The following is a 14,670-nucleotide window of genomic DNA, read 5'->3' as shown; positions in this document are numbered from 1 at the left end:
ATTTTAACCATCTGATTTTCAAATCTCTATATAAAAAAAACATATTGGGTTTTTCAGCAGTATGTAATTTCAGGGTTTATTTAAATATTTTTTGGTCATCATACTATTTATTTATTTATCTAGTCAGGTAGTCCTGTGCACTAATTTGTGCCTCCTGGCCACTAGAACCTTTCCAGCCAATCAATCACTTGCACCGCAGAGCTGGTTCCTAAAGAACCAACATTGGTATTGCAACCTGCAGGCCCAAAAGGTTTGGTGCTCAGAGTTAACAAGCATCTGTTAGGATAACTTCATTTACACTGGTCATTTTCTTGTTTTCCTTGTCCAAACCTAACTCCATAGTACACAAATGTGTAAATAACCTTTGATGGCCAATCATTATACAGGTAAAAGCTGCCTTTAGATTCTTACACCTATAGGTACATGTCCACTAGTGGTAAATCCAGCCCTTTAATGCCCTTGACAAGCAATATGAAGAAATGGCAGCACAGAATAGTATGGGGGCAGTTGAATTAAAGTTCTGTTGGGTTAGTGAAATTGTTCTGTAACATTTCCAGGAAGAATGTGCTGTAAGATTTGCAGGAAACTGGTTAATAATAATAATAATAATAGGAGCACTGTTATGAAAGGGAGGAAAGTAAAATAATAATTCTTTACATGATTACCTTGTTTACATGTTTATGAGGATAAGAAGAATAAACCAAGTTAGGCAAGAAGATGTGAATTTGGAGCCCTACATATAACGTGCCATGCCACATACACACTGTCCCATGATAGCTTTGAGGGAAATCCAGTTAAAGTTTAGAAGTTGTAAATAGGACCAGGCAATTTTTTTTGTAGCTTGCTGAATATTTATTTTGACATTTTGTAACTTATTTGCTTTTAATTTTACTCAAGGGAGAATTGCTTAATCCATGTCGATGTGATGGGTCTGTGAGGTACACCCATCAACTTTGCCTTTTAAAATGGATAAGTGAAAGAGGATCGTGGACCTGTGAACTTTGCTGCTACAGATACCAAGTCATAGCTATTAAAATGAAGAAACCTTGTCAGGTAAGGCCAACAATTTACAGCATTTTTTTACAGAGTGCTAATAAGTAGATTAATATGTCATAGATGTATACATGAAGAACATTGGCTACTTTTGTAGAGGAGATTTATTTGGCTTTACATAAAAGCATTGGTGTGCAGTTAACCAATTAGCAAGATTACCTAACCATATGTCCAACTTGCAGGCACCTAGAGCTGGCCCTGTGCCTATTTTCCCCTCCTTACAATTAAAATTAAAGACTATAGACAATGCACTACATGATTTCAAATATTTCTATCAAAGAATGTTCAATTACTAATTTAAAAAAATTATTATCCCTCTAAACATGTCAAACCAATATGCAAAAAATAAATAGTTAAAGATTTAGGTACTGTGTGTTATGCGTTACTACTTTTCCAAAATATAGGCAAAGCATTTAAACAAACATAAAATACATAGTCATATGTAGTCATAGACTTCTTTGGACTTTTCACTGTTTTTTTTTTTTACTCAATTATTTTTACAACACAAAGGCCCTTTTTTATTTCTCCAACACAAAGGCCCTTTTTTATTAAGTTCTCCAAGGTCGGAGAGGATACACTTTCAACAGTGAAGCTGGGTAATCCAGTAAACCTTGAATCGATTTCCTAAAAGTCATTATCCATTTGTTAACAAATGTTTTCAATACTGGACCTGATCTATTCCAGGTTTGATGGATCACCCAGCTTCGCTGATGAAAGTGTATCCTCTCTAGCCTTGGAGAGCTTTAATAAATCAGGCCCAATGTAACAGCACAGAATGGGAAACAGCAATCATGTATAGCTATAAGTATCCCCACCAAATGCATTGTAGCGCAGTGTAGTGTAAATGCAACAGTGTGAATGGGCACATACTTACCTTTTCCGGCACCTACAGCTTAGTGTCCGTCAGCTTTAAGCACCAGAGTTTCAGAAGGGTACCCTGTTCATTGAGTGAACTTCCCTCAAACCAACCCCAGTGTCCAAGGGCATGCAAGATGTTATCACCAATCCAAGGGGTTGAATGTGCACTGTTCTTCCAGCTTTTGGTATTTTTGTTTGTCTGGTATCCCAGGCTAGACAGCTGTGGGGATGGGGGCAGTTTCAGGGAAAATCTGTTAAAATATACCCCGTAGAGATTGAAATATTATCTCCTCCTTGGTGGGTTCCCGTGCCCATTCACCAACCATGAAAAGTAACACCCTCTGTCTAAAGGAAATTGGGACTTTTCCTTTTACATTATCTGTATTGTAAATTTACAAAAACATGCAAAAGGAAGAATAAGACTCCCTTTAATTAGTAATGTAACAGTAGATATGTGGGATTGTAAACGTATTGGTTAGTTGATGCAAAAGACATGTTTATGCAATATGCAGACATTATGGAGTTTATTAGATTAAATGTCATTTGGAACAATAATATTTTTACCAAATATTGCTTCCAGAAACCAACCTGCAATTCCTTTAGCTTTCACTAAATTTTGTGTATTGATTGTTTTTTTCATGGGAAATAAGACCATTATTTTTAAGTCCTCAAAGAAATTAAACTCGTTGAAAAATGCAATTATGAACTGTCACTTTTTGTTTAACAGGTTATTATTTTGTGTTTCAGTGGCAGCGCATTACAGTAACACTGGTGGAAAAGGTTCAGATGATTGCTGTTATACTTGGATCTTTATTCCTAGTATCTAGTGTGACATGGTTATTGTGGTCTGCATTTAGCCCCTATGCAGTATGGCAAAGAAGAGACATCCTTTTCCAGATCTGCTATGGAATGTATGGTTTTATGGATTTAGTTTGTATTGGTAAGTTTTAAAGTATTCCATTATAGAATGGTTAAATTAAACATAAATCTCATAGAAAAGAATATTCATCAGTTCACACAGCTTTCCTGTAGTGTTTTGGTATAAAGTGCAATGCAATGATTAAGGTTTCAGCTACTTTCTGAAGAGTAAAATGAAAATACACCAAAGGCTTTTCTAACCAGAACACCATATTTGTAGCAAAAGTAGACTTTTATAGAATCACCCTAATTAACACTACAGAAAACCAACTGTTAAGGACGCTACAGGACACTTTACCAAGGCATCACGTTTGTCTTGATGAAAAAGTCCTGTGTGACCCTAAAGCATTGGTTACGTCAATTAGGTTTAAAAAAAAACTCTTCCTGATAAACAGTTGATATACTTGTGAAAAATGCATTGATTTATAATAAGAGGCTATTCATCAGATTACATCAGCACCTAATGTTTTCCTGGCATCTCATGTTTTACTTAGTTCTCTTTTAGACCCTGCCTAATACATATCCCTATTACTTAACTAATTGATAGTGGACCATATTTCATAATTGCCCACCACCACACTATGTCATTTTGGAGGTGTATTTTGAGAATGCTTTCTCATTTTCTATCTATCTATCTATCTATCTATCTATCTATCTATCCGTTAATGTGTGGGATTCCACAAAACAGTAATATGATTTGCTTTTGTAAAATAGGATTTATTTTCATCTCATTGGCACAATCCTATCCCAATAATCCCTTTTTGAAATTTCCATTAAGTGAGTTAGTTGATTAGAGTAATTGCTACAGAGTATGTATGTGCTAGAAACTAATGCCTACAAATCACATTTATTTGGAAAACATATTAATTAAACTGAGCTTTGGAAGACAATACGTGACATTTATTGACATTTTTACAGCAGAACGTGCATCATTAAATCTCTTAGATGATCATTAGTAATTACAATGCTGGTCAGAAATCATGGGAAGGGCATAAGTTACTGCAGGCAATTCAAATAACATTTTACAGTTAGTACAGAATGAGTCAATAAGCAGCCACAGCCAAGGGAAATAACATCACAATGGCAAAAAGAAGGTCTCCTACAACTGCAATGAATGACATTTTGAGAGTTTCATTCGAACATCTTTAGAAACATGTTATTTTAAAAAATATTTAAAATCTTATTAGGGCAAGTATGCCATTTCAGGACAAAACATTCATACTTCAAAGAAATGTAAGGGGGATATATAAACATTTCCAGGCTAAAAAGGGTAATATCAGTATCTTGGGGTATCTATGTTTAGGTAGGACCTTTAATTTAAACATTTTGAAATGAAGGACAAGTTTTCTTCAAATTTATATTTGAATAGTTCACATGTATATTTTTTTGCAGAAAGTATCAACAGCAGTGTAGGATAACCTTGCTATACAAGTAGTGGTGGAATTTGACAAACTTGGTTCACTGACTGTATAATCAGAAAGATCCCAACAAACACACCTATTCCTAAGTAGGCAGCTAGACAGACATATGTTTCATCGGGCTAAACATCATATGAGGAGCTAAAAAGGAAAATGTTCTTTCTCTGTGATGTGCCATTAGGTAGATACAATTACCCTGGCCTGCTGTGTTACCAAGTCATGTTCCCTTACGTATGTAAACATTTGAGCGTTACTCTACTGCATATGTACCAGCTTCAAAATAAACCCAACCCTCATAGACAATTTTTACTTTTTGCTAGGTACCACTTGGCAATGTTTTAAAAGTAGCAAGTGCCACCTTTGTTAAAAGAAACTTGTTTTCTTTCTTTTTTTTCTTTCTTTCTTCACCATGCTATGGTGGCCCTTAATAGGCATAGTAATTTAGTTGGGTGTTAAAACCACTGGCTTCCAATGAAAGCCAATATCCAACTCAAAGCCCTGGAACTGTTGAGCCAGCAAGGTTGAGAAATAAAACCACAGGTTACTAATGACAGACAAGATACAGCCCAAAGCCAAGGAGCTTCTCTCTCTTTAACTCTTTATTACAATGTAACTGACTGTGTGCATAGTCACCGTGCATTTTTACAACAGGAAACTTGCAAAATTTGACCATTTTTTGTCTGCACTTACAACTTACATTCCATTTACACTGATCTATGTGTACCTCATGTTGTCTTTTAGCTTTACCATTTTATTAGTTGTATAGTATATAGTTGGGTTGAAAAAGATTTAGGTTTCATTACATTATGGAAAAATGGTTACACAAAAATTGCACTAGTATGACATGCTTGTGCTAACTTCAATTTATAAAGCTATAACACATGTGTTAGTAGTCATAACAATCATTATCTCAACCATGTGTTTGTTATTTTCAGTTCTTGTGACTTCTTATACCTGAACATAATGATCATTATGACATATAGCAAAGTCTAAATATTATATTCAAGTTGGAATATATTCTATAGCAGTGTTTTTGACCTTTTAACCGTGGGAGAACCCTTGAAATAACTTTCAGGTCTTCCGGGATCCCCTGTTATAATTACTATATCTGCACCTCACAGTACATTAGTGTAGTGGTCAGTGGGAAGAATGCCTCTTACATTACTCACCCAGAAATATCATTGTTGTCACTTAATCTGACCTAAGAATCACACATTGTTTATTTTTCATGAAACTCCTATCAACCGCTAGAAGAACCCTAGTTAAAAAAATGCTCTATATCAATATTGTTTCTGTGTATATGACTTTGATGTTTATTTAACTTTGATATTTATATCAGACAGATCCTTCCCCATTGCTCACTCACCTGTCCTACCATTCTAGGTTTAATTTACTAAGCAGTAATGATACAACAATTCATTTCAACAAGACAAGCTCAAAAATAAGTCACATGGGTGAAAATAATGATTAGGATACCTTTCTCAAATATATGACATAGGTATCCCAGAAGTTTGCAGGATTACCCTTTATTCTTTCATGGTCCATTTTAAGGAAATCAACCCCACAATGCAAACTACATATACCCACTTAGGGTTTAGATCTACTTTAGTGAATTAAGCCTTCTGTCATTTATACTTTTCTATTCATTGTTTTTATTTGTGTTTGCATTTTTTTTATGTGTAAAATTAAATTCTTGTTTTTTAACCACTGTATTATCCTTTTTATTTTAGGTTTAATTATCCATGAAGGAGCTGCTGTGTATAAGGTTTTTAGAAGATGGAGGGCGGTGAACTTGCACTGGGATGTACTAAACTATGACAAAGCAACAGACATAGAGGAGAGCAGTCGTGCAGTGCCTTCAAGCAGCAGGACATTATGGTTACCATTGACTGCATTCCGCTCCCGGACATTGGTTCACCCAACACAGTTAAGCTCTCCCCGATTACAGTGTGGATATGTACTGCTGCATTTGTTTAGTCGGATGAGAACTCCTCCAGAAGAATCCATAGAAGACAGTCATTCTGGTGAGGTGGTAATGAGGGTGACTTCAGTATGAGACATGGGAAGGACTCTTCTAAAAAGACTTTTAACATTCCTCTACATGTGGACAGTATTTTCGAATGTTGGTGCAATGAACCCAAAGCACTTTTAAAATATTTAAATAAATATATATATATATATATGTATAACATTTTTTAACTTAAGTCTTTTTTTATAGAAGCTGTTATAATAAAATACAGTTTTCAAAAGCAAAACATTGTTTGCATTTTTTGACTGTGACATTATTGATAATGAACATTTATGTCAAGGTTATATTTACACATTAATGCATTTATCAAGGAATGTTACACCACAAATATGTATAAAAGCAACCTACATTAGTAAATATAGAATATTGTAAATTTTATTGTCAACAATCTGATAATACAATGAAATGACTTCACATCTATAATTCCATCCAAGACAAAAAAATGTAAGGTTTAATACACACGGATTGAAGATTGGATCTTTGGTACATAAGTGTTAGGTTATTAGGGAACCAAATATTTCAAACAGTTGTACAGAAATTGTTCTGGAAATTTCTGCAGTGAAGTGGTAATCTGCTTACTAGTTTTTTTCCTATGGTGGCCGTATAGACACCGCTATTGTATGCTGTTGTATGAATGATGGGCTGTATAAGACGTAGTATATGTCCAATCAGTATTTCCCTTTATTTTTGCTTTTCTTGTGAAGAATAGGAAATCAATAATAATTTCTGAAAGTTTCCAGCTTGTCAGAAAATCTATGCATTATTATCGCTACCAGTGTTTATATGTAAGTGGTATTGCTGTATCAGACCTGACTGTCAAAACTGATGCAACATATTTGATTACATATTATTACACTTGTGGCCACACTTACTATTTTTACTGCATGTGTTGTCAGAATTATGGGAATTCTGCAGCATTAAAACATATTGTGGGGGGAGAGAAAGTAAAGAGAGGAGGTTAACATGACATTCGGCTTACAAGGGTATTTTTAATGTGTATTCTTGAATGGGCACATAAAAGGATATCACTAACAAATCTATGAAATAGTTAAATACAGTGGGTATGTAGGTGGTGTTTATGAAATTTTTAAACTCCAATGTATCATTAAAAAGGTTGTTGTGGAATCCATACTTTATTCCTCTACACAAAAAAACTCTGAGCCAATAAAAATAATATTACATCTTCTCATGTTTTCATTGTATTTGTTTTAAATACAAGCAGTCTAAGTACCTGAATTCGGCTTATAAGCCTCTTGGAGTCTATGTTTAACTAGGAGAAGCAACTTAAGTATTCATTCTGTTGCGCTGCAGTAGAAGGAATGTTCTGACAGAAGAAAAGAGCAGAGTGTCAGAGAAAGGTGCTCATCAGTTTGCCCACCTTTTTTTTTTTACTGGTTACTCACAGACTGAGGTTGAATTGACCTGTGTTACTGAACTGCTGTAAAGAAAATTCACTTCTTTTGACTTGCCAGGCAATGAGCCATCATAGAATGTTCTCTATATGAATTATTTATTTATTTTTATAGGCTGATTATATCCCCCTTAACCCTCCTAGCGGTAATTCCGAGTGTGCTGGATTTTACATGCTAAAAGTGGTAATCCCGAGTCACACATTAAAAAAAAAGTTAAAAAATAAGTTAAGTTCAGCTAATCTCTCCTCATAGCTGAGCTCCTCCATTCCTTTTATTAATTTAGTTGTCCTTCTCTGCACTCTCTCCAATTCCACAATGTCCTCTTTGTGAACTGGTACCCAAAACTGGACTGCATATTCCAGATGTGGTCTGACCAACGCTTTGTACAGGGGCAGGATAATGTCGCCATCTCTGCGTCTATTCCCCTTTTAATACAAGAAAGTACATTACTAGCTTTAGATATTTATTGCAGCTTGGCATTGCATGCTGTTATTAAGTCTATGATCTACCAGAACCCCCAGATCCTTTTACATTTCTGACTCCCCCAAATGTATTCCCCCTAGACAGTATGAAGCATGCATGTTGTTAGCCCCCAAGTGTATACCTTTACATTTATCTATATTAAATGTCATTTGCCACTTGGCTGCCCAATCAAACAGTACATCCAGGTCTGCTTGTAGACTATAGACATCCTGTATGGACTTCTATTACATAGTTTGGTGTCATCTGCAAACACAGAAATTGTACTTTTAATCCCAAACTCCATATCATTTATAAAGATGTTAAACAGTAAAGGTCCCAACACTGAACCCTGGGGTACATCACTAATAACCTTAGACCATTCAGAGTATGAATCATTAATTACAACTCTCTAGATGAGGTCTTTAAGCCAGTTCTCTAACCATTTACAGACTGACTTTTCTAAACCTATTGACCCTAACTTTCATTTTAACCATCTGAGGTACCATCAAACGCTTTAGCATTTGTGGGGTACTGTCTCAAATTGCTTTATGCATTTTTGAATTGAATATAATAAAAAGCAAAAGGATTTAGGGTTAAAATGTAGTGAATTTTATTATTTTTTAAAAAAATATTGATTAAAAGACTCTGCATGCGTTGACAGTGCTTTGAATTTAATAGGAACATTCTCTATCACAGACAGCCTTGTGTGACAGCATTTTTTGCGATCTGCAAAGTTTTCCCTTTTTTTCAATTTTGCATTTAAAAGTTTGTTTTTTGTTCAGATTTAAATGATTTTCAATAGGTCTTGAAACTTAGTGTGCAATTAGTGTATAATAGATTTCATTTGTTTTACTAATTATGAAACTTATTGTCTTGAGAGAGAAGTGTTTTTAGTTTACATTTTTTATTTCCCTTTTTATTGTATTACGAAAATGAAAGGTTTGCATCTGCCATCAAGGACAATAATGTCCTCTTCCCACCTATGTATTTCTCATTTCTTATATAACCTACTTATTCTACTTTTTATACCTTTTCATTTAAATGATTTATCAAAATCTTGAGAGGTAGAAGCAATCAAGACTGGTATTTTTGTGGGTACTAGGGGGCAATGTGCAACACAAACCTATACTGCACACGAAACACCATTATGCAAAGCAGTGCAGCAAGTTTTGCCACAGGGGACAGGCAAAAAGATTGTGCCACAGTACTATGAGTCACATACTTCCCGGACTATTACTTACAGTCCAGTCTACCTCCCATTCTTCATTGACCTCAGAAGAAGAAAGCAGACAGATGGTTTAAAAAATATTAATAAATTGTGCACCTTGGTCTTTTAGTATCTGTTAGGCTGCCAGTGAATCACTGACCAAATATTTGCTCGGTAGCCAGAAAATCATAGACGGAGTCTTTTGAGAACAAATGCTCCCCCTCACGTCCTATCAGTCTACTCCCAATTGCCATGAACAATCATCCCTATTTCATGACAGTTAGTTTGCAGTCTCTGAAGTGGGAGAAGGCTGTTGTTCTGTTCTTTGTGTCTTCTGGATCAAATGCCACAAATTTAAAATGCTGAAATATCCAAGTTGTTAGCAGTACATTTATTACAGTATTAGCATGTGGCCACAGATGTATTACAACCTTATGATCTTTGCATTACTAAATGGTGGATGTCAAGCTATAATTTTTCTTAAAAGTGCTCCCAGCCCTATACCAACACATGTCTGGTTGTTTGTCTATGTCACTGGTTTACTCAGTGGTATAAAGGGTTCACACTACCACTAGCATGTGGAACAACAGGCATGGTGAAGGTCATTAAATTTTGAAAGCCCACTCAGTCACAAAGACAAAGGCAAAATGGTGAATTTTGTGGAAACTAGTCAGAGGAACGCAGCCATACATAGATTTGGTCAAGTTCTAAAAAGCAAAGAGGCAGAGATTATTTTGTGAAACTACACAATTCCATCAGCACTTCGAAGTGTAACAAGTAGTAGCACTAGCATTTAGAGAGATGGTGGTGTAAAGGGATGGACAGACCACTAGCAGACATTGGCATTTGGTGTGTGATTACATGTTGTCTACAAATGCCCTTCATTTCATGATCAGACAATAATACTTAATACTAATTATTACGGATTACCAGACTTGGCCTCTGGCCTGAACTAACATAAGATGCTTTAGTGCTGCAGGTGATATGGAGACAGATAGAAAAACACACATGAACAAGATAAAAGTATAATAAATGAATGAAACATGGATATCCAATAACTTCTTGCCTTTTACAGCTGATTTAGGAGACTAATCCTAGCTACATGAGCAGCTATGTACACACCTACATTCATTAGCACAAATCATATTGTGTGCGCAAGCATGTGTACACATCCACCACAGACATTAGGCCTGATTTATTAAAGCCCTTTAAGGCTGGAGAGGATACACCAAAAAGCAAATTACTTTTTAGAAATCAATACCAGGTTTGCTACATCATCCACTTCACTGATGAAAGTGTATCCTCTCCAGCCTTGGATGGCTTTATTAAATCAGGCCCACAACTCACAAGACTCCGTCAGACCTGCCCTTGGATTTGCCATGTCTGCTTACAATTGCTGCATACCTCCATGGCCAGCTTAAGCCTGGATCTCTAGCCAAGATTCTGCTTGCTGCCTTGCTGTCAGCTTGTTGCCAACCTCTGCTTGTTCCCGGCCTAACCTTTGATTATGATTGTGTGCTTTGGTCCTTTCCTTGCCACCAACGTCTGGCTGCTGTGGTTAGAAACAAAATGTGTGAAATGCAGACCTTTTTCACCAAATACTTAATCTCTGACAGCACACAGACCAATATTGTATTTCTCTACAAACCACTCTGTACCATAATTTATAAATAGTTTTAAAACAAATTATTCTAAAATAATTTTAACTTTAACTTTTACCAGTCAATCAAGTTACATACAATTTTAAGCAGAACTAAAATATACTATTTATTGGTCAAAGTAGACCTAAGCAGACCTAATCTACCAGACCCTCATTTCACTTTTTCAGGTCACTGCAATTATTATATCTTTGAGCACTTTTAGTGTTAGTCTGGTTATTTCCCATCCTTATGCTTACATGGAGCTGTCAGCTAAACAGGAAAATTGAATACTTACCTGCTCTGATTTTCCTTTTCTAACGGGCTCCATGTCAGTATAGAATGTTACCTTTATTATTAGAGAGGACGTAACAGAACACCAGGTGCGGGTGCGGCCTTTATTAGTTACAATCCTGAGAGTAGCAGGGGAAAGTAGATTAACCCATTTGTATGCTGACATGCCTGTGAGTAGAGGAAAAACATGGCAAGCAAGTATTTAATTTTCCGTTTTTCTGTAATTTCTTTTTTACTGATCCTCACACTTTTAAAAACAAAACAAGCAAATTATGTTTTTTTTCTTACAGATGAGAAAATTATTTATGAAATAGTCATGAGAATGAAATCTGAATACTAATAAACCTGTTTTGTTCTGGTTTCAATTTATTCTTGTGGTGCATGATGTCACTTAAATTCATAAATTGCATCATAATTTTGCTATTTACAGCTGGTTACTTTTCTTGTATCCTAAAATACAAATGTCTGTTTTTATTCAACAATTCTACATTTAGACAAGGCCAGTTGCTCCAGGCAATATAAATCTTCTTTTAGAAATATGTCCAATGTTTTTAACCAGGCGTATTGTTTGCATCTTCAAGGTTGCACAGACTTTGAAAAACTGTGTATCAAAAACATCTTTTTACTTTGTCTCTTCATGTTTTGGTTTTATTCTTAAATATTTATATCCATTTTTATTTGCAGCATAAAAAAGCCATTTACAGCTTTACATTTGGCAATAGTATGTTTTGGGATTTCTTTTACACTCATAAAACAAAGAGCAGGTAAAGTTCAGCGTTTTATTTAAAAGGCACTGGGAATAACATTTTCATTTGATGAGATTAACTAGATCAAATTCCTAATGTTGAGGCTAGCCAGACCACTTCAAAGTGTGGAAGTAACAATCCCTATTTGGATTTCAATATGTCGGATTTTTTCAATGTGGTAAGTGAGATTTGGGTAACAGGGATTTACTAGGACAATCTGACTTGGGAGGACAAAGACAATCAAGTAGACATTTGAGGGAGGAGGATAGTAGGTGTGACTGAAAGTGAGAAAGGCTACGGATGACAAATATGTAGTAGTGTTGCAGCTTCCTGGCATACTTCATACTGTATCACAACTTTGTAGTTTCCCTATAGTGGGTCCCAGCTTTTTAGGGCCCCTATACTATGTTGAAACCTTCCCTCTATAGTCTATTCCAACTTTTACGTGCCCCTAAAGTGTGTTTCAAACCTATGGTGACCCTAAAATGTGTCTCACCCTTTCTAGTTCCCCTAAATTTGGTAATGTGTCCCTACTTTGTAGTGCTTTACTTCTGAAATAGCCTGGAACCATACTGCTAAAATAGATTGGGGGAACACACTCATAGATATTGTGGGAAGGGCTAACCTGTGTTTAACAAATAATGTGAGCAGAGATGACTGCTTCAGATATCCTGCATGTTCGCCACTGACAATACAATGAATTTTGACAGCTGAAATAGTAATATGCAAATTCAAAGGACATTTAGATATTACCAATGACATGCAATCTTCAATGATGGGCAAATATTATTAACAACAGGTAGATAACAATTAGAATGGTTACAATTTTGGTTCAGCTGAAATGTCAATAATTTTGGATTTCTATTGTTTTAATGTTTTAATATTCAAGTCTAAACAGATCTAGAAATGCCAGTAAAACTAACATGAATAAATACATCTATTAAAACATTTATTTAAATCACAAAACATTTCAATCTCATGGGCTCAATCAGTACATCTTTTTCCCCATTTTACAGGTTAAAGTCCTTTTTGCTATTTAGTTGATCATATTGGGTCACTCTTAAGTGATCTTTTGTGCATGGTGGTTGCCACCAGTAGATGGTGCTGTGTCCTAATGTTAAGTGTGTAATAAACTGTTTAATAACAGCACCCATGGTGTATGATTGCACTGTGACAACATAGGATTCTTTTTTCTAAAGGCATTTTGTGGACCAAGAATCTCATGTTATATCCATGTACCTTATTTTACAAAAAAATCAGTGAAGTCAGTAAAAACAGTTGATTCGTACTGCTTGTTATTTAATTATTGCCAAATATCAGGCCACAGTGTTGATAGCTTGTTTTTTCCCAGAAGTAGGGGTAGTCCCAAATATGTCTGCCAAGCATATAGAATAAAAAGGCTATTGGACTAGCTGGTTGTTTGTTTCAATTGTGGTTTATCATTCCAAAAAAATAGGAGTAGATTTAGTTGCATTAGCTGGCACACAGACTTGGACCAATGAAGAAAAATGCTATTTGACCAGTAAGATTTATTCTTTAGCTAATAATCTCTTTACTAAAACTGAGCTTAAACCATGGAAGACATAGGCTTGTTCTTAAGAAAGTATTGAAAATTCTGTTCTCTGGAATTCAGTGAAAATTGTGATATTTGGGCATAGTTTCTACATTTTTTGGTAGTGTACCATGGACCTTAAAGACAACTGAGGGTTAAAGAAGCTTCTTTAAACTATCTAGGACATGATTTTGTGCTCAAAAGATCTGACTGTGTCACAAGATTAAAAAAAAGGGTAAAAAAAAAAAAAATACAACAAACTAAACAAAAATCAATACGTTTTCCTTTCACAGATAAAAGTGACAGTTGTTTTGTTTTTTTTGTTTTTTTTTGCTGAATGTCTGTTATTCTTCAAATGTAAGAGTGGTCTTAACTTTTTATAGTCTTCACTCAGGTTAGCATACAAAAATTTTTTTTTTTTAGTTTTCATTTTTTCCTATTTACAGAATAGAGTAAGCAAGCTTTGCTCTGCCTTATCAGTTATTCTCCAAGTTTATATTTACATCCATCAGCTGAAAGTCATAAAATAATAACTTTACACAGCACAATGATGTGCAGTAATCAAGTCAAAGTATATGAGAAGCTTATTCAGAGCAGATACAAAACTGAAGATCTTATCTCGCAGTATTAGAGTGTTCCTGAACAGGTACAAAGTTAGATTATATAAATATTAGGAATGCTTTTATAATATGTGAAATGTAAATGATTAATGCAGTGTTTTTTGTTTTGCTTCTCATTAACACTATTGTAATAATACTAATTATGTGTTAGAAACATTTATTGGCAGCAAAGACTTTGTTAATACAAGAATCTAGTTATACTAGATACAAAAATACAACAGATTTATGTGGTGACCTGCTTCAGTCATATTATATGTTTTTTAGGAAGTTAGAATGAAGTGAAATGCTACATAACACATTTTAATTGCCAATTAATTTTTTAATTAGATTGAAATCATAATATTTTAAGACAATAATACAATGTATGCTGAAAACCATGGATCTCTGGACTGCTAATACTTTTCCAAAGGTTTTTTAAACTATTAAAAAGTCTGCTTGTGCAATGTACAATTGTATGTAGTCTT

The 14,670-nt window shown here is 34.8% G+C and overlaps 1 protein-coding gene across 1 annotated transcript in view; it reads left to right on the top strand.

Annotated features, from left to right (window-relative positions):
• Nucleotides 1–6,692, top strand: part of MARCHF11 (membrane associated ring-CH-type finger 11) — a 28,087-nt gene extending 21,395 nt beyond the window's left edge. Inside the window, exons 2-4 of the mRNA XM_072411857.1 lie at nt 898–1,053; nt 2,659–2,851; nt 5,978–6,692. Coding sequence (XP_072267958.1) covers nt 898–1,053; nt 2,659–2,851; nt 5,978–6,303 — 675 coding nt within the window. The 3' untranslated portion in view covers nt 6,304–6,692. The remainder of the gene's footprint in view (nt 1–897; nt 1,054–2,658; nt 2,852–5,977) is intronic.
• The last annotated feature ends 7,978 nt before the right edge of the window (nt 6,693–14,670 follow it).

Source organism: Pyxicephalus adspersus, chromosome 5 (assembly GCF_032062135.1).
Source record: "Pyxicephalus adspersus chromosome 5, UCB_Pads_2.0, whole genome shotgun sequence".
Taxonomy (NCBI): Eukaryota; Metazoa; Chordata; class Amphibia; order Anura; family Pyxicephalidae; genus Pyxicephalus; species Pyxicephalus adspersus.
Note: the sequence above shows the minus strand (reverse complement) of the source record. Positions and strands in the feature narration are given on the sequence as shown.